The sequence below is a fragment of the Oculina patagonica genome, chromosome 13 (genome assembly GCF_052425735.1).
Source record: "Oculina patagonica isolate OP01 chromosome 13, crgOcupat, whole genome shotgun sequence".
Classification (NCBI taxonomy): domain Eukaryota; kingdom Metazoa; phylum Cnidaria; class Anthozoa; order Scleractinia; family Oculinidae; genus Oculina; species Oculina patagonica.
Window position 1 is genome coordinate 2,127,125 of NC_135770.1, and position 21,817 is coordinate 2,148,941.

General features: G+C 37.7%; 2 protein-coding genes across 4 annotated transcripts; one reads left to right on the forward strand and one right to left on the reverse strand.

Moving 5' to 3' along the window:
- Positions 1–2,115: 2,115 nt before the first annotated feature.
- Positions 2,116–11,481, forward strand: LOC144636652 (RNA-binding protein Nova-1-like). Of its 3 annotated transcripts, none has more exons than XM_078495839.1 (3): positions 2,116–2,286; positions 2,771–2,957; positions 7,581–11,481. In XM_078495839.1, exons 2-3 carry the CDS (start codon positions 2,771–2,773, stop codon positions 8,639–8,641), a joined length of 1,248 nt encoding a protein of 415 aa, XP_078351965.1. In that variant the 5' UTR covers positions 2,116–2,286; the 3' UTR covers positions 8,642–11,481. The 3 variants fall into 3 exon arrangements, with proteins under 3 accessions (XP_078351965.1, XP_078351966.1, XP_078351967.1); XM_078495840.1 differs by having other exon boundaries at positions 2,800–2,957; XM_078495841.1 differs by lacking the exons at positions 2,116–2,286; positions 2,771–2,957 and adding an exon at positions 4,332–4,585.
- A 2,516-nt stretch (positions 11,482–13,997) lies between these two features.
- On the reverse strand, positions 13,998–20,009 carry LOC144636116 (heat shock protein HSP 90-alpha-like). The gene is made up of 6 exons (XM_078495249.1): positions 19,752–20,009; positions 18,848–19,054; positions 18,177–18,470; positions 16,485–17,540; positions 15,687–16,077; positions 13,998–14,851 (listed from the first exon to the last, which is right to left on the reverse strand). Exons 1-6 carry the CDS (start codon positions 19,908–19,910, stop codon positions 14,754–14,756), a joined length of 2,205 nt encoding a protein of 734 aa, XP_078351375.1. The 5' UTR covers positions 19,911–20,009; the 3' UTR covers positions 13,998–14,753.
- Positions 20,010–21,817: the final 1,808 nt, after the last annotated feature.

Sequence of the window (21,817 nt, forward strand, 5' to 3'; positions counted from 1 at the left end):
ACTCCCTATAGTGGCCTATACGGGGAGGCTCCGCCCGAAAGGGGTACCTTTTTCAGGCTTCAGGTATATAAAAGGGTAGGGATTCACGAGTTTAAGTACATGAAAGGGTATGGAAATCTGTCATTTGGCTATTTAAAAGGGCCTTTTATTAAAATATTTCGAACAGACGCAATTTATGGCTGTATTATTTTAATTTATTAAGCGCTACATAAAAATGACGAGAAAACGTCCTATTTTAAGTACACGCCATAATAATATAACAATCTTTTATTAGGAAGCCAACACGCCATGTCTCAGGTATATGAAAGGGGTACCTATTTTCAGTTAAAGGTAAACGAAAGGGGTACAATTTCTGTCAAAAATGGTATATAAAAGGGTAAGGGGTTAGAACTTGGGGCGGAGCCTCCCCGTATAAAACTTTTTTGAGTACCCCCCCCCCCGGGTCGTTTAGTTGGGGAGTAGCACGAAAAACGGGATAAGCGCAAAAACGTCGAATGGAAAATATGGGGAGGGGCTTACCTCGCCTTATTTTCGCGCTGCCCCCAGCTAACCGAACGCCTGAAACAGGCAAAGAGAAAGAGGCACTCTTGTCTATCGGTCATTTACTGCGGAGAGATCAATAGACGATGGCGTGATGGTGCAGTGTTTTAGATGTGTTCTGTTCCCAGGCGTCCCTCCTTTGTTGGGGCGCGGTGCGCGTGGAGTTGAGGGTCTGTTACACTGGAAAAACTACGAAATCACGACCCACGGGCCCTGGCGCGAGCGCAAATGAGCGGTCGTAAACCGTTCGTTTGAACGAAAAGGCTTCTCCCGCCCCGCTGGTTTGACCAATAAGATTGCCGCGACGCGGTTCTTTTGAACCGCGCAATGGAACAGAAAAATAATTAAAGATTTAGTAGAAACTCATCGTTGTCTATTGCAAATTTGCAAATCTGGTTGGTTCTTCCTATCTTTGACTAATAAAACAGTAGGACCCATCCTCGTTTTCGAGTGATAATCAACTCGCGGCTACGACTCCCGGTGTTGCCTAATAATAAGCCCTTGTACCAGTTTTCAGATGTTTCATGGTATTTCAAAACCTGCCATTTGGTTGTTCTAAACACATGCGCTTTCAAACTTGTAAAGGTTTATACTGATATAAAGAAGATAAAACAAGCGAAAGAAACCTTAATCTCCCCACCCCCATTACAATTCTTTCCTGTTTTTCGCAACATACTATACAAAAGACCCTTCTGTTAAGACGTAATAGCTAATTTCTACTTTTCTCAAAGGACATTTGTCTGGTTTAGTTGTGAGTGGATGTATTTCATTCATCAATATTCTATGTAGCATCGCGGGTCAACAAGGGAAACTTGAAAACGGCTCACAGGTGGTAAATAGAAATAGTGCCCGACAATAAGCCCTAAAAAGCTGCTTTTGAAAAAAAAAAATAAAAAAAATAATAGTGTATTATTCTAATCAGTTCTGACGAAAATCTTCACTTTCTTTAAATGAAAAAGTTCACTTGCGCAGATAAATGCTTCAATTATATTTCACATTTTTTTCACGTTTTAATCGATTTTTCATTTAAGTTGTTTACCCAAGCAATTTTCAATTTTTTTTAGTTTAGTTTAACTTAATCTTTCGGATTTCGACAGAATTTTAATATCTTTCTCTTTTGTGGTGTGAATATGATTCACAGCAAAGCCGGATCTGCTTTCAGTGATTTGCATTTGTGGCGTAAAATGAATTAATAAACTGCTTCTTCAAAGATAATCACTCTTGTGTCGCCTCTACACCCTGCTTTCTTTACTTATTCATCTGCCACTTCAGGTGGCCGCCCTTTTCTAACCACATATTGTTTGTTCATCGTTCTTAAACATTTGAGCGGACACCTACAATTTGCACTTCACAAATACCAGCAGTGGCAAATTGACTCCGACAATCTGCCCCCGCCTTTTCGATTCGGTCATAAAATTCCAAGCGTCCAAACTCAAAAGTATCGGTATATATTTGATTTTTTGTACTCGTCAAATATTTATTCAGAGAGAGCGGTTAGATGAAAATGGGAGGAGGCTAGGATTAGTTTATGAGCCACATTCATAAAACCAAACCAATCTGCTCGTGTGTTTCATTGCGGGTAGAAAGAGGAGGTTTGTTTCAGTCAATACGAGTCTCCGCAGCGGCAGCTACAAGCGTCGATAAGTTCTGATTTTACCTCTGTACGTTCGTTTGCCTTTTCATTTTGACTCGAGATTCTACGACGTGAAATCTGTCACGAAATAGAAGATTTTATTGCATTTTAAGGTGCCGATACTTTTAATTGTCGTTGATACTTTACATGTCTTTGCACTTGATTTGCACAGCTAGACCGCCTTTAATGAAAAGTGTTTCAGTGGAGAACATATCGCATTTTAAACTTGAGTTAAATAGTGAAAAAGGCTTTTTGTTATTTAGATGTCTTTCGTCAAGCGCACAGCTTAAAGAAAGAAAACAATCTTAAGCTCTAGAATGAAATTAATATTTACTTTGTTATTTAAAAAGCAAACACCCTTTTATCTTGCGTTTCCATTAGGCTGTGGCATGTATACATAAATGTTTTCTTTTTGATGCCTGAACTTAAAGGAAAAGAAATGAAAATAATCTGAGGGATTTTTTTTGGCGTCTCATAAAAAAATCTTAAGCTAGATCACGCGAAGAATGCGCTCTTTTTTTGGTGTTATATTCAGAGTTTTTAGTGTTAAAAATCGCTTGTGATGAATGCGAAACCTGTTGGAAATTTTTTCTTTAGATGAAACACCTACGCTTTCCGCCCGCTAGGTATCCTGGGAGTCCTTTCCACATGGCACTTTTCAACATGGCGGACCAGTACAGTACGAGCGATGGCGGTGTGGATTTAAGTACCAGCGACTCGAAAAAAAGGCCCCATGATGGAGCTATAGAAGGCAGACCGTCTTATAAGAGGTCGAACCTTGGAGGTACGTAATGCCATTAAATTTGCTTAGCGCTGTATGGAAATTCGGGCTGTTTTCGGCGGCTTCTTTGTTACGCTATGTTGCGTCGTTAAGTTCGTATGTTCGCGCTATTGCGTCTGTCATTGAACTATTAAACTTCTACTGCTAGGAAAATAAAACCGAATGGTCATTTAACCAGTTACAGCTTTGTTACTGCAACGAGCGCTTCAAATCGTAAGAAACTTCTCGAAAATTGCGATTTTATTCTTGTAAAATTGGTCTGTTTAGCTGGCGGCAACGGGTGGGAGGTATAAACAAACGCTGGAATGGATTGACACTGCATGAAATGAAGGGTTTTTCATCGGTTTTTGTGAACAGGTCGCTACACTTTTAATTTATCAGTCTAGAAAGTTAGCATTGAGAAGCTCTAGAAAGCTTGCTCACGGTATAGTCGCTTTTAAGATTTTATTTCGCAAATTTTCAGCTGATGCCCTTCTTGACCACAATGGTAAGCAAGCTGACTCTTTCACATATAACTTTATAATAAGACTGGCCAATCAATAATTTATTTGCCAAGTCGGTCGGCGAAGTTTAAAGCCAAATCTTTTCATGCCCTCGTATATTTTATAAGAATTGTAAGTGGCACTTTCGCTTTAGTGCTTTGAAATCAGGAAGTAATTTCGTCGTCGAAGCACACGTCTTGCTTCACGTCCACAGTTTAAAATTTTTATGCACAATCTTGCGTATTTGAAAACCGCAAGTCATTTGCCATAGCAGTTTTAAAATTATGTTAGAAGATGAAAAATTTCTGTGGCTAATGTGATTAAAAAGAAACAACAGAGGGAATACGCAACTTGGCGTATGTGGAACGCGCGATGACGCACTTTTCAATGTTGTGGCGATCATCTGCTTGCAATTTCGCTCTTTTAGCTAATCTTCTTGCTTTCTGATAGAGTTCATTTCAGACTTTGAATGTAAAGTCTTTTGTTTAAACGAATATTAAATTAAGAACCAAATATAACCGGTGTTTTCGTCGTCGAATATAAATAACAAGTGTTGTTTTGCTTGCGTGCATGTAAGCTTATGGTGTTGAAAAGCATCGGATAACTTTCATAAGTTCGAAACTCGAACTATCTTTTGTAATTCAACACGAACTTGGCGATAAAATAACGTTTCTTTTGTGATATGATCCTGTTAAAATGGAATGAACAATATTTTATCAAACAAGAAAGCGAAACAATTCAATGTATGCGTTGAATAACTTGACACTTGCTAAGAATTTTAATTCAGAATCGATCATGCAAGACGTTTCAAAGTCTGGATGTAATTTCCTCGAAAAACACTCTTCTTTTGAACCAGATAACAAGTTTACCGCATTTTACAAGCGAACAGTAACTCAGCCATTGTTCTAAAATAGTGGAATATTTTTCTCTTCTGTTAATCATGAAACACAGGTGGTCATTATGAAAAGCGCTTTTTGTCTGCGGCTGTCAGTTGCTAGTGTTTTGTCGTGTGGTACTCAACCCGGGGTCAAGCATTTCATTTAGCCATCAGACGGTGCTCATCGGCAAAAGCACGTCTTACTTCTTGACATTTTCATGCATTTTCCTTCACTCTGATTGCCGCTAGGATGTATGGTTGGGGATGGAAAGGTGAATATTTCTTTTGATTTTTAATTTCTTTCACTGAGAGCTGATTGTTAATTTTTCATTGGTGTCTGTGAAAATGCCATGCCACAAAGTGTGTTGTCGTTCTATGAACTCGAGAGAGATTTCTCGATCAATCTACTAGTTGACCCCCTGTTCTTAACATTGAGAGGGTTTTAATTCCAATAGGCTTGCTTTTTGTTATAACCATGTAGAGATCTTACAGAAAACAGTCTCTGTATGTCTTGCTTTACAGTTTTAGAAGTACTTGTATTGACAAACCACTTTCATTTATATTTCTTCATCCCTTTAAACGATAGATATTATGTCAACACTCATTCGTAAAAATCTTATTCCAATTCATCTGTTCTTCTTCACAATAAAGAAATAATCCTTGGTACATGAATAAATCTAAATTTCAAATTCAAGCTTACTGTTAAATGATTAGAATACTTATTTGAAGTAAATTCCATTACAGTGAACAATTTATTTACTCAACATTTTCTTCATTCTGTGTGCCTCAATTCAAGCTTAGTTACAAGTTCCATAGTATATTCAGTCAATAAGAAATGTTATATTCACTCGCAGCAATACACCCAGTATATAAAATTAATTTCATTGGTTTCCCTGTTGATTCTGTGAAGCATGGAAACACCAGAAACACCCTGATCAAAGAATGGACAAGTATTCCAAGTCAACAACTGTGATTTATAAGTTCCCTTTTAACTACCTCCCCAAAGCTGTATTTGCGCATGTATATATCAAGTTAGATTGGATGTCAGAACTGTAAAACACTCAAAAATACAACTGCAGTAGTTGAATCACTAGCTGTACGCTGTTCAGTGTTCAAATACCATGTATTTCTGTCATTCATTGCAATCAATCTGATCTGCTTGAGTTCAGACAACATGCTGGGATCATTGCATTTTTCTTTTCTGCATAGAGAAAAGGATAAAGTGCATAGCATATCCTAATAGAATTGTAATATTTGTTTTAGAAATGTATATCACATGCATTTAGACTGACTGGAATGATTGCTTTTAGTTAGTTTTCGACAAAATTGTGACATATTCATTGGAATGAAGTGAAATGTTTATCAAGTGACCTTTGATGCTTGTTATATATATAGCTAAACCTCATTCATAGTTGTGGTAAATGTTTCTATTTTTCTGCGATTTTGCTGCCAAGAATTAAACATCTTAGTTGCAATTCAACGAGGCGTCCTTCTTGGAAGAGTGTTTGAAGAGTATTCCTCTTGTAAAGGAATTAATGCTCTTGGACATTAATCTCACTGAAGCAAAAACACATGTTATTCCTATCTGCAATGGTTGATGGAATATTCTAGAACATTTCCTTGTTGTTATTAAACATGCATTCCACTTGTGGAACAATGGAGCATGTACCCAGGTCTATTGATTTTACGAAACTTTGATCCATATCTTAATTTGATTTTCTCTCTAGTCACTCACGCACAGTGAAACATGTTGTTAATTTAGTGCCTATGTCAATTTACTTGAATGTTCAGCTCCAATCTTGAACTAATAATAATAATCTCAATGCTGATTTTCCTTTATTTTCTTCAATACCAGTTCTGAGGGTTTGGTGGTACATGTATATCAAGGCAACATTTGCTTGTTGATCAAATTCTTTATTCTCCTCAAGTGTCTACTTGACAGAGTTTTGATTGGTGGAGTTAGAAATTGATCAACTAGGATTTTCTTGAAGAGGAGAAAAAAAATTTGTACCGAGGATTTTGAGAATTGAATATCTCATCTAGATTCGTTTTCTTGGAACATTGATTGCTAATATCAAAACCCTTGGAGATTATTTTGGATTACATATTGAACAGTTCAATCATCAATACTTAATGTTTAAGATTTTGGCATCATTTCTCATTTTTGCACAGAACTCTTATGTTGTAGAACTTATAGAATTTTTTAATTTGATTTCCCCAAACATTACACAAAACCATTTTACATTGATTTAATTATCATTCTTCTTTTTGTGCCATGCCTGTTTACAAATACCATTACAGATAAATCATAAACATTGATGGATAAAATGATATTTTGATTGGTTCCCTGACACCTGTACTTCCCACACAAAATTTACAAATTCTAGCCTTGCTTTAGTTCAACACTGAATATTTTGCACTATCAAAATCTCACTTCACTTTCCAAATGAACAGATTCTGGTTTATAACCCAAAATGTTTAATTTGATTGTAAAAGTAAATGAAAGTCGTTAAGCTGAATTGTTCAATGTAAATAAAAACAATGACAAAAAGTGTTTAAAATTAATAAATAGTAGAGTTGTCTTTTTGGCGAAAACAAACCCCTTTACACTCAAACTTCAATATTATATATAATTCTCTCTTAAACTGTTTGGGGCAGGGGCAGGGTGGTGCATGAACACAATGTTGCTTAGAGATAATTAGTTCCTGTATTTTAATCAACTGTCAGCTGGTTGTTCTTGGGGATTAAGGGAGGATTAAACAGCGTGCAAAGAAGGGCATGTCCGATAGCCCAGGGCTAGTGAATTTGGCAGCCGGGCTAGTGGATTTTATCCTTCACTTGCCTGACAAGCAAGTGAAAGTTTTTTGGGAAACTTTTTGAGGAAATTGATCACGCTTATACCTATTTTTTGGGCTAGTTAAAATGACTTTTGGGCTAGTACATCCTGGCTATAGCTTCAAAGGCCAAGCTAGAAAATTGATCAGAATTTCTTTGCCCCTTGATTAAAGACAAGTGTGTGTGTGTGTTGATGATAAATCATTTAGCCTTCATTTTCTCTGCTCCTAGCTTGAAAGAAACCCTCATCCAACCCTCGTCTCTTGCATTTGTGTTCAACACATTCTTTATTATTTATTTCTTTATTATTATTATTTATTATTATCTTTCAAATGATCAAACTTTTCAGTATGATTTTTTTCTGACCTTATTGCAGTACTATTTTCTTAATAATGACGGACTGCAAGCTTATGTTCCTTTTCCATTTCACAGCTGCCAAAACACCGATTGTGAAAATCCTAATTCCGAACCATGCTGCTGGTTCAATTATCGGCAAGGGAGGAGCGAACATTGCTGAAGTACAGCAACAAACCGGAGCTCGAATCAAACTGTCGCCTAACAATGATTACTACCCTGGAACACAAGAAAGAGTTGGTCTTATAATGGGAGAAGTGGACACTATTAACAAAATGTTGAATTTTGTGATAGAAAAGATCAGACAAGAACCACCGGCAATGAGATTAAATCCAGCTATGACGTACGATCGGGAACGTGCAAAACAGATGAAAATTGTGGTGCCCAACTCAACAGCGGGACTGATTATCGGTAAGAGTGGTGCTACCATCAAATACATAGGTGACCAAACCGGCGCAAGAATACAAGTTAGCCAAAAAAATGCGGAGACAGTCCCAGGAGAGAGGGTGATTGGCATCACTGGAAGTCTTGAGCAAGTACAGGCAGCATGTGCGGTTATAGCGGCTAAAGTGCAGGAGGATCCCGAACATGCGTTAAACAACAACATCTCGTACTCCAGTCTTTCACTTGGTAGCCATCACAGACTATCAAATGGCAATTCAAGTTTTAGTGCTTTTAGTGGTGGTGGGCTTTCTGGTTCTGGGTTAGGTGGACTAGGTTTCCATAACTCAGGGGGTGGGGGAAATAGTGCAGCTAATAATATATTAGCCCATGCAGCATTACTTAGTGGGGGTGGGCTGGGGGCAAACAACCCTCTTCTCAATGCCATGGGTAATCTGGGACCTCTGGGGTTGTCGTCATCAAGTTCACAGATTCACTCAACAGCGACCTTGGAGCTAACCGTGCCAGACGACCTGATAGGCGCCGTCCTTGGGAAACAAGGAAAGACCATCAATGAATTCATGCAATACAGCGGTGCTAAGATACAGGTATCGCAAAAAGGAGAGTTTGTTCCTGGTACTAACAATAGAAAAGTTGTTATCACTGGAGACTTGAATTGCGCACAGACTGCCCACTTCCTGATCACACAACGGCTTCAACAAGTAGAAGCAGAGAGGCTCCTAGGACAGCATTCATAAAAGCTATCCATTGGTAAAAATCTTCTGCCGCATCCCCTATCTTTATAATTATGTGCTCATGCCAATTTTGACGTGGTGTTAGTAATGGTGGGTTCTTTCAATAATTTTATTTTTTTTATCGCAGCAACATGTACATGTATGCAATTCCATGCTGTTCAAGTAGTTTGAGTGCCACAAATAATAAAACAAAAGGTCTTTGGTGCAGTGGAAAACAAAAATTAATTGTGATTCATTGGTCTTTGTTCTTAAGATCGCATCACATCCATTTATTTTCATTGCTGAGTTTGAAATGCCACAATGCTGGTCACAGCAACATAGTACGCTGTCCAGCTCATGAGGATTGTGATTCATTTCCCAAAAATTGTGCACAAATTATGTCGAAGTATTACTATTTATTAGGAGTTGATTCATGTGAAAAATGTTTTTAATTATTAGCAGCAAAGTCGACTCAGTATGGGTGTTCTACTTGAGCTTTCCTTTTTGTTTTGTATAATGTGGTCTATACAAAACATCAACTACACAGTCAGTAGCGGCAGTCAATGATAATTATTAATATATCACACTGGTTGTTAATGATTGATGCCTTGAATCCACTTATCTGAATATATGTATTAAGCTTTCAAGATTGCTGATGATTCAATTGTTCTAAATTAATTTTATTTCAGAAATTTAATATCGTAGTCCTGTCTGTACACCTTGTTCAGTCATTGGCTAAAAAAACAATTAATTACATATAAATTTGTTGTAAGTTGAACACGAGTTTGGTCAATTTATGAAAAGTCAAAATTGAATGAGTTTACTCTAAAATCAATGTTGCTAAATTATGTAGGAGTGCACATTATTTTCTTCAGTCCATGTAATTAGTGAGTCGTCGAGTTGACGTTATTGGTATGTACAATGTAAATGTTGTACGAAATTATTTATATGCGTAAGTAGATTATTTCTTGCCTACCAAGAACAGTGGTACAAAAGTAAAGCTTTTTATAACGTCTTAACAGGCAAGATTGAAAAAGAAATAGTATTTAAACCAATTTGAAATAACTATTAGGTTTTATTGTGATGAATCTGCAAAAGTAGCATCCAAAAATTATTTGTCGTCCATTAGAGACTTAGTTTAAATGTATACAGCCTCGTAGGTCACTATGTGTATTGTAAGTAGGGGGCGAAAGAAGCTTGAGCCACACCCAGATTGGTCTTCTTTAGGGGGTTACTTTAGGCCTTATCGCCTCAATCTGATTAAATTGTCATTAATATAATTGAACAAAGAGCCATGGCAGGGTATAGTTTAAATTGTTAGACCTCCTTGGCAGTTGTTACTGGGGTCATTACAACATTCTGAGAGTGGAGTGTTGCATGTCATAGCACCAGTGTCTCATGAACTGTGAACGGGTTTTTCAGCTTAAGGCAGGTGGATTTGAGCAAATTGACTAGTGGCAAACCATTTCATATACAGTTTTGTTACCTTTAAAGCTAGCACATTTATAACTTTTCTTGGTCGATATCGCTAAGAGGAGATCAACATTCTGTAAAGTTATTGAGTTTCGTATAAAGTTAACGAGTTTTAAACAGATATACGATGAAACAATACAGTAGAACCCTGTTAAACTGACAACCAACAGGCCACCAAAACCTGCCAGAATTTAAAAGAAATTTATTACCTTTTTTTAAGATGAAATATCTTTTGTTCGTTTTCATGTTGATTGAGTTTTGCTCAAACCACAATGATTTGTTGTTAATGGTAAGGTAGTCATATTGACAAGATTGAGACCATAACAAAGGGTTCCACTGTATTTCGAACTGTTACTTTACAATAGATCAAGTTATCACTTGTGTCATGCTATCACCTAATGTATCACAGTTACACAGGCCTGCCTTTCCATGTAAAATTATTAACAATCATTATTAAGCTCTCTACTGCAAGTTTTGAACCGGGGTTGTTGTAACAACAGGCTATTTGAACCAAATATTAAATTTTTTTTTGTTAAAACAAGCTTGTAAATTGAAAATTCTGAAAGCAATCTAGTTTCTGATTGTTATAAAACAATATGAAATTGGTTGTTATTAATTTTTTTTAACTCTACCCCTGCAAGCTTGCAGTTGAATGGCTGGTTAACTTATAGCCTTGTAATATACTTTAAGTCACAAGCTACTGTATTTTGCTTTAAAATTTAATCTATTTTTGAGTCTCCTTTGTGCCCATTGTTTATGTATTCCTGGCAATTCATCTGACTAAATAATGATACCAAAGGAGACAACCTTTTTTTTAGGCTTTTTCAACTTTTTAGAGGGGCGAGTCATGGAAGTATTTGCACAATACTCTTGATAAGAGATGCAAGTTTTTTTCTTCAGATTATTCAACCCCTGATCTAAGTTTTTTTGAATAATTATTTGCTGTTTTGAATTTTGCTTTTTCGCTTCTTAAAAAGCTTCCCCATAGTCATGTTTTAGGGCTGTTGTGCTGCTTCCAGCAGTACGATGGCTTCTAAAAATAACTGCAAGAGGAGGCAAATTCTTTTTAATATTGATTGTTTGCACTATCAGTAGTAGACGTGTGTATGGCTTTATGTTCTTCTTATTGTATAATTTTGACTCTGAATTTGTACAGCCGTATATCCATTTATTAGTCCATTCATTATTTGTGTCGGCATCTGTTGCCTCGCTGGTTAAACTTTACAAGAGAACATTGACTTGAGACTTCATGTTACACATATCCATGTGACTCATATATCTCTGCCGTGTGCACAGTTCCCTGCTCATGTAATTACCAGTATCATATCGCGGGTGACGTTTTAACATCACAATTTGTAGACGTTCCACTTAATAAACTGCTGATACATTCATTGTCTGTCTCAGTTCATTCCTTACATGTTCACGACGACATTAACAACTTCTGGACACCTCTCTGTGGTTCTTCTCTTAATCCTAGCCACATTTAATCACCAAAATTACATAACAATCACCATAAGTTCTTATTTTGTAACAACAGTGCTTCAAAATTCTTCATTATTGTCGCTAGATCTACATGGTTCCGTTTTTGCAGTGAGTTGCAACTCTTTTTGTGTTATTTTCACTACACAAGTTTCCTTAATGGTCCATTTTTTCCAGTCCAAAGGGTCTTTCAAAGGCAGTTTGCATTGTCAGTAGTTGTTTGTGTAAGCATCCTGCAACTCTCACATTAAAGGGATGGTGAATGTACTATAAAATGTACATTTTCCAGAAATGCGCGTCTTGGAAGGTAGGTTTCTTGATTTGAAATTTTGCTGGTTTTTGAATTGAATAAAGAGGAATAAAAAAATGATGGAGTTCAGTTTCTTACTTGCAAAAAGAATGAAAAAAGGCTTTAATTTTGCGTCTGTCGAAAAGCTAAATCTGTTATCTCGTTCATTTTATCTCTTCGGACATGTACATAGCCAATGAGCAGGCAGCTAAGTACGCTATCATGCTTTCAAAGATCAGAGGCAATCATCCTTGAATCGCATCTTGTATTTTCGTATAACAGGCGACTGGGGATGAGTCAGCAGCAGGCACAAGATTCTGTGATTGATTGCATTGAATGGTGGGATACTAGATCAAAATATCAATTCTCCTTACCAATTACCATACATTTTCTTTAACGTTACCGGTAGTTGCGAGAGTTCAGTGGTACATCAGGACAATGCCCTCTCCTGCCTACCCTCCCCCTCCAGTCATCAACTCTTTATGATCCAGTTCAACAAACCTGAACACAAGGCCACTGCACCTCCCCTTATCAACTCTGCAAGAATGCTATACTATAAAGACACCAAAAATTAACTTTTGCCAGGTTTCTTGGGGTTCAGTCTGATTTAATCAGTATACTGTAAATTGCCACTTAAGGAATTTGGGTGGGTATAATGACTGGAAAGCTAATAAATTGTGGAGGTGGGGCACAAGCATCCATTCATAGAAACACTGGAAATGGGCTGATGAAAAAATACTAATTGAAAGAAAGACTAGTCAAGCTGTTTGATTTTCACTTTCCTTACCAGTCAATATGGGAATAGTTGAACAGTGGAGGGCATCCATTAGGGGACACTTATCTTTGGGGGGAGGTGACACTGATATTTTTGGGTAGACGGTACACTAGGCTGACTCTGAGACTTCATACCCTTCAGCTGATTTTGCTAACTATTAAGTGACTAGACAATTTTAATAACCTGATAAGAAATTCCATAAGCTAATCCACTTTTAGATTTGTTTCACTTCTTCCATTAAGACACTGCCTCTTAAGCTATTTTCATCGCCCGCTTAACCTACCTCTATTGTTATCCAGGGTAGGGGCAAATTATCACCAATTATCTATTGTTTTAAGATCCACTTAATTACTTGTTCCGAGAAGTAGTGGGCTACCAGCTTCTTCTGCAGACCATCAATATTTGTTTCTTCATTTTTGATCTCTACTTTTTTTTACTGGATTTTGAGCGCAAGGCATTTGAATGCCCGACTTTGACAAGAACTAAGATTTTCCCTGACTTTTTGCAAAATTCCCACTTGAAAAATTTTTGTTTTCCCTTGACCATGGGCAACCCTGCGTGTATCATTATTGAAGTGTTTTTAATTTTTTTTTAATGTTTTTAATGTTTTTTTTTTAGTGTTTTTTATTATTTACGTTTAGGAAAGCCTTTCTCTTCAGAGTTTCTATTCCTGTTCTGGACTTCATCATAACACTGAGAAGTTTCCCCGAAAATGATACCCTATTCTAAACCAAAACTCTCTTTCTTCTATACCCTATCCCAGACTTAACTGCTTAAAAACCATATCCTTCACATACCGGTAGTTCATATAATGGGAACGAAATATAACCACGTTTTGTTGTTGTTCTTGGGAGGATAAGCCTGAAACAAACTCCAAACCACGAGGTTGTATATGCAACAAAATCAAAGGGGCACAACATAAATCTTGGAAATCATTTGGGCCATGTTCAAATTTTTTTGAACAGCAAGTCAAGACTTAAGTTATGGCATTTTCCCCAATTCCCTTTTAGCAACTTTGAGTCAAGTCTGCTTAGTGGGAGTAACAAACTGAGGTCTCCGAGCATTGCAATGAATGACTATAATTGCAAGACTTGTTTAACTCTGATTTTAAGATCCGAGAAATCCAGTTGTACGATCTACTAAATTACCCGCGTGGGTAGATAAAATTTTTCTCTGTCTTGTAATTTTGTTGTTATTTTCTTTCGCTCTTTATCATTTTTTTCCTTTATCTCTTTATCTTCTCAAAAATTCTATCTTTTATTTTTTTTTTCCAATTGTGAGTTTGCATTGTTATGCAAAATGAAAGAACAGTAAGAGAGGCGAGTAAACCCAGATCAAGAATATTAAACAATAAACAAACAAACTTCACGTAACTAACTTGCTTTATTTCAGAGTTTGCACCATGTAAACTAAACTTGCAGAAATGCACAAGAAGCCAAAAAATTTTAGGCTAAACTATCTGTAACATGCAAACTAGCCTGGGGGTAGCCAAGCAACAATTTCAATGAGTTTGTATGAAGGAGCAAGACCCAATGACAGGCCTGGCAAACCAAAGCTCATTACGTCAATTAAATGAAAAGCATTGCCAAGATTGCCATAAGCACTTCCTTCTCCAACCCCATCCCCCAGTTCTTTAGTTGTGCTAAGATCTTAGTTGTGGTACTCAATGGCTTGTTGAAAACCATGCCTGAATAAAGTCAGCCTTCTTTGCTACACACGTGGCTCTAATACTGATATAAAACCAAAAACACTTGCAAACAGACAGACAAACTAAACAAGATGTGATCTAAGCTTAAAGGTCCATAATTTCATACTGTCTAGATCAGTTTGTAAATAAATGTTTATTTTTCACACTCAATTTTAATATCAACTTTTCATTAAATAATGGTTTATTTAATTGCCTTTAGTTGCACAGCTTAACTCTAAAGCAAAGCGAGCCAGAATGAGAGTATCTAGTGCCAATAGACAAATTGTTCCTCTGTACTAATGGTAATTGCAATTTCCCGCAGCAAAATGTTGAGGGTACTACTTAACTGTCAGAACAAAACAGCACATTTTGTAAAACCGTGGACAAAAGCCTTTTATATATATATAACACTTCTTTTTCTTGCATGGAGTGATTAATCGACTTCTTCCATTTTGGAGGCATCATCTCCATCTTCTCCTTCAAGTGGCGGCATATCTTCAGTGCTGCCCTCAGCTGCAGCTCCCTCACCAGCTGGAAATGGAGAAAAGATGTTGTGATTAACAACTTAACTCACCTTACCCTTCTATAAGCAATTAAAGGAGGCAGATAATGAGAATAACAATCCTGATCATAAGATAATGGTTCCTAATGCATTTCAATCCTCTCTGATCTTTACCATCTTTCTCAATTTTGGTTAACTATATAACCTTGTTGTTGTTTTGCTACTTTGGTTGACTAATACTGTGGGGTTTATAACAAGACAAATCAAAGGAGTTGTTGTTGGGCAAAGGCATGGTGGGGGTACTTGGTCAAGTTTGGATGGGGTTTCACCACTGGGGTTTAGGCACACCTAACCCCATTCTCAGACCGTAAAAGGTCAGATTTCAGAGTAAAGAAGAAGAAAAAGCCCATCTCCGGGAACATCAACAAAGTTTGTATTGCATTGTGAGACGTTTTTGTTTCTAATTTTTTTCACAATTATTATACTAACAACCTATGCTATTAATTTTTGCACATTTCAAAACAACCTGATTCAGTAAAACATTTAAATATAAATTTAACATGATTTTTTCCCCACTCAGTGACCCATCTCAGACCCAAAGGCCAAAATTGGAACCCAGATAGTCAAAAAAAGGAACCTCATTCAACAGCATGTACCGCCACCCCACCCCCAGGGAGGAAGAAGGCCAAATTGGATTAAAATTGCAGAACTAAGTCTAATATTGATGACACAAGTGTGTTGAAGACAGTTAAACTCCTATATTGTGTTGCTAATTTCATGTAAAGGTCATATACTTCCACAAATTCTCTTTTTGAGCTGGTCACGAAATGCTAGCTTAGATAACACAAAATCACTTTCACATACCATCCATATCTTCATCGATTCCAAGTCCCAAGCTGATCATCCTGTGGATGCGAGCGGCGTGAACCTGAGGGTCATCCAAGGTGAAACCAGATGACAACAGAGAGGTTTCGTACAGCAACATGACGAGATCTTTCACAGACTTGTCATTCTTATCAGCCTCCACCTTCTGTCTCAAGGTCTCGACAATTGAGTGATCGGGGTTCACTTCAAGGTGTTTCTTGGCAGCCATGTATCCCAGAGTGCTGTTGTCACGCAGAGCCTGTGCTTTCATGATTCGCTCCATGTTTGCGGTCCATCCAAACTGACTGGTCACAATACAGCAGGGAGACGATACCAGACGAGATGACACTACCACCTTCTCAACCTTCTTGTCCAAGATTTCCTTGATTGTCTGTGGGAGGAATAACCTAATTATCAATGAGAGAATGATCAATACCTTATTTAGAAGTTGCACAAGGCAGCAAGAAATTATCTTTATACAACAAAATCTTGTGATTGCAGAACAGTAATAAAAATGACATTACAGCAGAATCCTGATTCTCTCAAATGTCCAAGGGATACTAAATTTTTTCAAGAAATTGCGATTTCAAGAAATGGGGATAAACTCGCAGTATTTGAGCAAATGAAGCAAATTCATGGAAAATGGCTTTAAGCTTGAGGTATTGGGGGAGGTTTAAAAATTTGCGTTTTTGTGGTTTTTTTTGTTGGGGGGCTTAAAGGGTTTTAAATTTTTTTTTTTTTTAAAAAAAGCTATCAACGTAAGTTAGAAAAACTCAAAATTTCTTCACAGTACAATACCTTGCAGAGAGGCTCAAATTTCGCTTTCTTTTCTTCCCACTTCTTTTTATCTTCATCGTCCTCCGGCAGCTCAAGTCCTTCCTTGGTAACACTGACAAGTTTCTTTCCATCGTACTCCTTCAGCTGCTGAGTGGCGTACTCATCAATGGGTTCTGTCATGTACAACACTTCAAAACCGCGACTCTTGACTCGCTCAACAAAGGCAGAGTGTGCGACCTGATCTTTGTTCTCGCCAGTAATGTAGTAGATATCCTTCTGGTTCTCCTTCATCCGTGTAACGTAATCCTTAAGAGACGTCATCTCATCTCCCGAGGCAGATGAGTGATATCTCAGAAGATCAGCGAGTTTGGTGCGGTTGACACTGTCCTCGTGAATACCAAGCTTGATGTTCTTGCCAAACTGCTCGTAAAACTTCTTGTAGTTGTCCTTGTCTTCCGTCACCTCAGCGAACAGCTCCAAACACTTCTTGACAAGGTTTTTCCTGATCACTTTCAAAATTTTGTTCTGCTGTAGCATTTCACGGGAAATGTTTAACGGCAGATCTTCAGAATCCACAACACCCTTAATAAAGTTCAGGTACTCCGGAATTAAATCCTCGCAATTCTCCATGATGAATACACGACGCACATACAGCTTGATGTTGTTGCGCTTTTTCCTGTTTTCAAACAGATCAAATGGTGCCCGCCGTGGAAGAAACAGAAGAGCACGGAACTCCAACTGTCCTTCAACTGAGAAATGCTTGACAGCCATATGCTCCTCCCAGTCATTGGTCAGGCTCTTGTAGAACTCGCCGTACTCCTCCGTCGTGATTTCATCAGTGTTGCGCATCCACAGTGGTTTGGTCTTGTTGAGCTCTTCCAATTCCGTGTACTTCTCCTTGATTGTCTTTTTCTTTTTCTCCTTTTCCTTTTTCTCTTCAGCATCTTCATCAAGGTCTTCAATCTTAGGTTTGTCGCCTTCTTCTTCATCCTTTTTCTCATCCTCCTCTTTATCTTTCTTTTCTTCTTCTTCCTCATCTTCATCATCACTGACCTCCTTGTCTCGCTCTTTTTGCACCTAACATCAAAAGAATATAATGACAAGGTAATTCAAAAAGGTAAAATTAAGGTTAAGCCTGTGTTTGAGCCTAGTGGCCCATCAGGCTGGAGCTCCTTGTTTCAAAAGCACAAAGCAACTAGGAATATTTCTACTCCCCCTTGGATGGGATGCTAGTCTTTCACAGGGTTACCCCCCCCCCCAGTAATAAATTCCTCGGCTGCCATTTATACATCTGAGTGAGTGAAGAGGGGCATTGTGAGAGTAAAGTGTCTTGCCCAAAAACAAAACACAGGATCTGGAGTTCAACTTAGATGTTGCAGTTAGTTTAGGTAGAGTAACAGTGAGTAACTGCAGGAATCTTTCTTAATCACTACAATTTAGGTAAAAAAGGAGCCATCTTCTCAAAGCAAAGTAGAGTGAAGTTGCCTAAGCTTTTTAGTCAGCTGTCCAGTGCTTTTAATGAAAACAATAAAAATATGCCTGAAAATAATATTTGTGAAATATTTCTAAAAAGAAACAAGAATTGTGAAAATCACTCTAATTTCACTTGGCTAAAATTGCTTTGCCACTGCAACATAAATCATTGACTGGGAAATATTGTCTTGATAAGTGTCGCAATTAGCAAGAAGTCTAAACGAGTGAAAATTAACTTACCAAAAGAGAAATTGGATAACCAATGAACTGGCTGTGCTTCTTCACAATCTCTTTGACTCGCTTTTCTTCCAAATATTCTGCCTGATCTTCCTTGAGGTGAAGAACAACCTTTGTTCCTCGGGCCACCACCTCTTCCGATAGACGGCGAACAGTGAAGGAGCCTCCCGCAGCAGATTCCCAGAGGTACTGCTCGTCGTCATTGTGCTTGGTGTAAACTTCAACCTTGTCAGCGACCAGATAGGCGGAGTAGAAACCCACACCAAACTGGCCAATCATAGAGATGTCAGCACCGGCCTAAAGCAAGAAAACGGTTTTGTCAGTAAAAAATGTCACCCTGTTCTTATTGTAAATATTATAATATTTTACGGGACTATTTACTTATATACTTATATTTTTAGTCATGCATTTATTTGTTCTTTGATGGGGTTTCCAACAAGAGAATTTGTCACTGTGGGGTTTGGGGTGGGGGGGGGGGTGGGAATGACCAGTGCAAAGGGGGATAAAGAAAATTTTTCAAGGTTTGAAACAGTAATGTAGTACACTAGACCTTACACAATATTTTTTAAAATTTCATGAATTGAACAAATTTTCAAGGTACTCTTTGAAGCACTGTGGACGATTTTTTCCTGTACTTTTAGTAGAATTTCCAGGTGGACATTTAACAATTTTACCTGCAGTGCCTCCATAAATGCCTTCGTTCCACTCTTAGCGATGGTTCCCAAGTTATTGACGAGATCTGCCTTGGTCATACCGATTCCAGTGTCGATGAATGTCAGAGTATTGTCATCTTTATTGGGAACGATTTCGATCTTCAGATCTTTGCAGCTGTCAAGCTTGGTCGGGTCTGTCAAACTCTCGTAGCGAATCTTGTCGAGGGCCTGAAATAAAAAAAAAAACATATTTAAAGGTCAAGAAAGTGATTCAGGTGCACAGCAAAGATAACGAAATTAGGAAAAACGAAAGGAGAATTTCGTAGGGAGAAAAAAATTTCGTTTTTAAAGAACTCACGAGAAAACGACCACGTGACAATGCGTGGACGCGCCATGTGCTCGCTTCTTTCGTCTTTCGCTTTCGCATTTGTCATGAATCAAGATTTTTCTCTGGGTTTTATCTAACTTTCTAAGGGCAAATACAGGGAAAATACATCACAGGGCAAAACTGATTACAGGAAAGGCTTTAACTTAGCAAAAGAGAGCTTGCTTCATACTTTTTCCTCACTTCCGTTGCGAATTCAAATTGGTCATGTCCAAGAACGCGAGGAGAGTCGCTGAAGTGGGCATATTTCTAAAATTCGGTACTTTTGTGAATGATAGAGTGTTCAAAACTAAAACTAAAACTAAATTTCTAGCATAATATAGAAAATAACAAAACTTTTAACTTATGATGTCCATCGATATGACAAGTAAGCCGGCGAGCTCGAGGGCAAGGCCCAATTCAAGAAAGACCTTCTCGAAAATTTAAAACCTTGGCGTTTTAATATTAAAAACCAAAACTAGAAATACTAAAGCGGATGAGAGGCAAGTAGTGAATCATAAAACGAATGAAGCAAAGATTAGTTAACACAGTTCTACTCACATCGGAAGAGTTCGAGATCAGTTCTCGCAAGAAAATTTCCTTGTTCGAGTAAAACGTATTGATGATCAAACTCATCAACTGAGCGATCTCAGCCTGGAAAGCGAAGGTCTCCGTTTCGGTGTCTTCTTCCATTTGTTGAACTTCTTCGATGTCAGGCATTTTGGTGAGGAAGGTTGAGTTTTTTTTAGTTTTTTTCCAGCTAGGGAAGCAGCGAAGTCACCGACGCTTTGGTCGTTCTGTGAAAATTTGTCGTAAGCACGTGTGAGTCGGCGTCGCTTTATATTACCCAATCCATGGAACATTCTAGAACTTTCTAGAACATTGCGAAAGTCGCGCCATCTCATTGGCTCGTTGAACAATACATCAGGATATGATTGGTCAATTTACGCGCCAGTTTCTAAATCCGGCTGATTACGAAGTTCTCTGTCATGCTCACAAAGCACTTTGGATATTTTATTCAATTTTCTAGAATTACCTAGAAAGATCTGGAACTTTCTAGCGTTTTCTAGAACACATAGTAAACTAAATTTTAAAATTGAAAGTCTATAAAGTCTATAAAATAAATTCAAGACGCCCCAAGCGTTGTTTTTTAAGGGAAAATGACAGAATAAATTGAATCATATTAGGAAAATGTCCTTCGTGTGTCTCAAGAGGGGACGCCATACAAGCGTTCAGGATGTCTCAAAGAGGGATTCATTGAAAACAATGGAACCTTTTACCGCAGTTTGACCGATCAGACCAGGAGGGGCTGGCAGCTATCTTTGATCTTACCGCTTTTCCGCTTTCGATGATCGCCCCAGTTAATAAATCTGTCAATCATTCGAGAACCGTACGGAGCATGCGCACAATGCCATGGCAAAAAAGGAAACAACATGGCGTCGCGTGTCGAGTTGACTGTAGAAAACGAATTCGCTGTTGGTTATTGCCGTTTACTTCCCGTTATAATTTTTTGTGGCAGTTCTGAGACAATCAAGACTAATGTAATGAAGGATCAGCTCGGTTTTAGGTTAGTAGAGCAGTTAAAAATTTAAATGAGCAAGGAGCGAGTGACATGTTTCGGGACAAGTTTCTGTGTATGCTGCATGGGCTGAGATTTTCCCAGTCGAGTGTTATCTCATCTTCACGCCTGCACAGCAAAAGAAATTATTTCGACCGCGATTCTGCTTCACTTAACATAAATTTCAGTAACAGTGTCCTTTTAATATTGGCGTCGAAGTGTTTCACGACTGCCCCTGTCGATGTCAAGTAGGGTTGACCTGCTAAGCTTTATAATTAAAGTTTACATTTTATATAAGTCTTACAGTACCTGTCTCAAGTTCTGTGTCTTTATACAAGCTTACACATGTAGTTTGCGTATAAAACATATAAGTTATTTTTAGAAATTCATCTTCTGATTGAACGTTTATAGTAGCATTTACTTCTAGAACCGAATATTGCATATAAAGTGCCGAGTTGCTTTCGGTTGAAAATCGAATTTCAAAGCATTTTCCATCATGTCCATGCGAATGGGCCCACAGAAGAATAAACGTTTTATAAGGTAATCTGAAAGAGATATTAAATTTCGATTTTCCTTTTTTTTTTTCCTTTGCTGGTACAAGATCAATCTGAAGTCAACAAGGCAAAGAAATCCAAAAAGAATAAATTTCTTCACTTAAATTTAAACGTAAAAAATAATAATAATTGCAGAGGGTATGGCTTCAATTACCTAAACTGTGCAATCCGAAGTGCCTTGCTGACACATACAAAAACCGTTCATTATGTTTTGGGTAAATACTTTGGTTGAACAGGGTCAGAGGGATCACAATTTAATTACAGTATTTAAAGGTGGTAAAGTAAATGCTTGTCTTATGTACTGGAAACACTTCAGCACTGGAAAAATCATAAATTTGCCCATCAACAATGGAATGTCTGTTGCAAACAAGTACATTGACCTACCATACTTACCGGGTAATTTTGTCTCCCAGGGTTTATTTCACATCTCCAAATGAGCTACTCATGGGGATGCACCCCTTGCCGGTAATAAAAAATTCTACAATATTATTATTGCAATACTGTTTTCCCCAACC

Coding starts and splice junctions, on each gene's coding strand:
- LOC144636652 (XM_078495839.1), top strand. CDS start 2,771: ATGAAACACCTACGCTTTCCGCCCGCTAGGTATCCTGGGAGTCCTTTC. Junction 2,958..7,580: donor TAAGAGGTCGAACCTTGGAG/GTACGTAATGCC, acceptor TCCATTTCACAG/CTGCCAAAACACCGATTGTG.
- LOC144636116 (XM_078495249.1), bottom strand. CDS start 19,910: ATGCCTGACATCGAAGAAGTTCAACAAATGGAAGAAGACACCGAAACG. Junction 19,055..19,751: donor TGATCTCGAACTCTTCCGAT/GTGAGTAGAACT, acceptor TTTTTATTTCAG/GCCCTCGACAAGATTCGCTA. Junction 17,541..18,176: donor GTTATCCAATTTCTCTTTTG/GTAAGTTAATTT, acceptor TTTTGATGTTAG/GTGCAAAAAGAGCGAGACAA.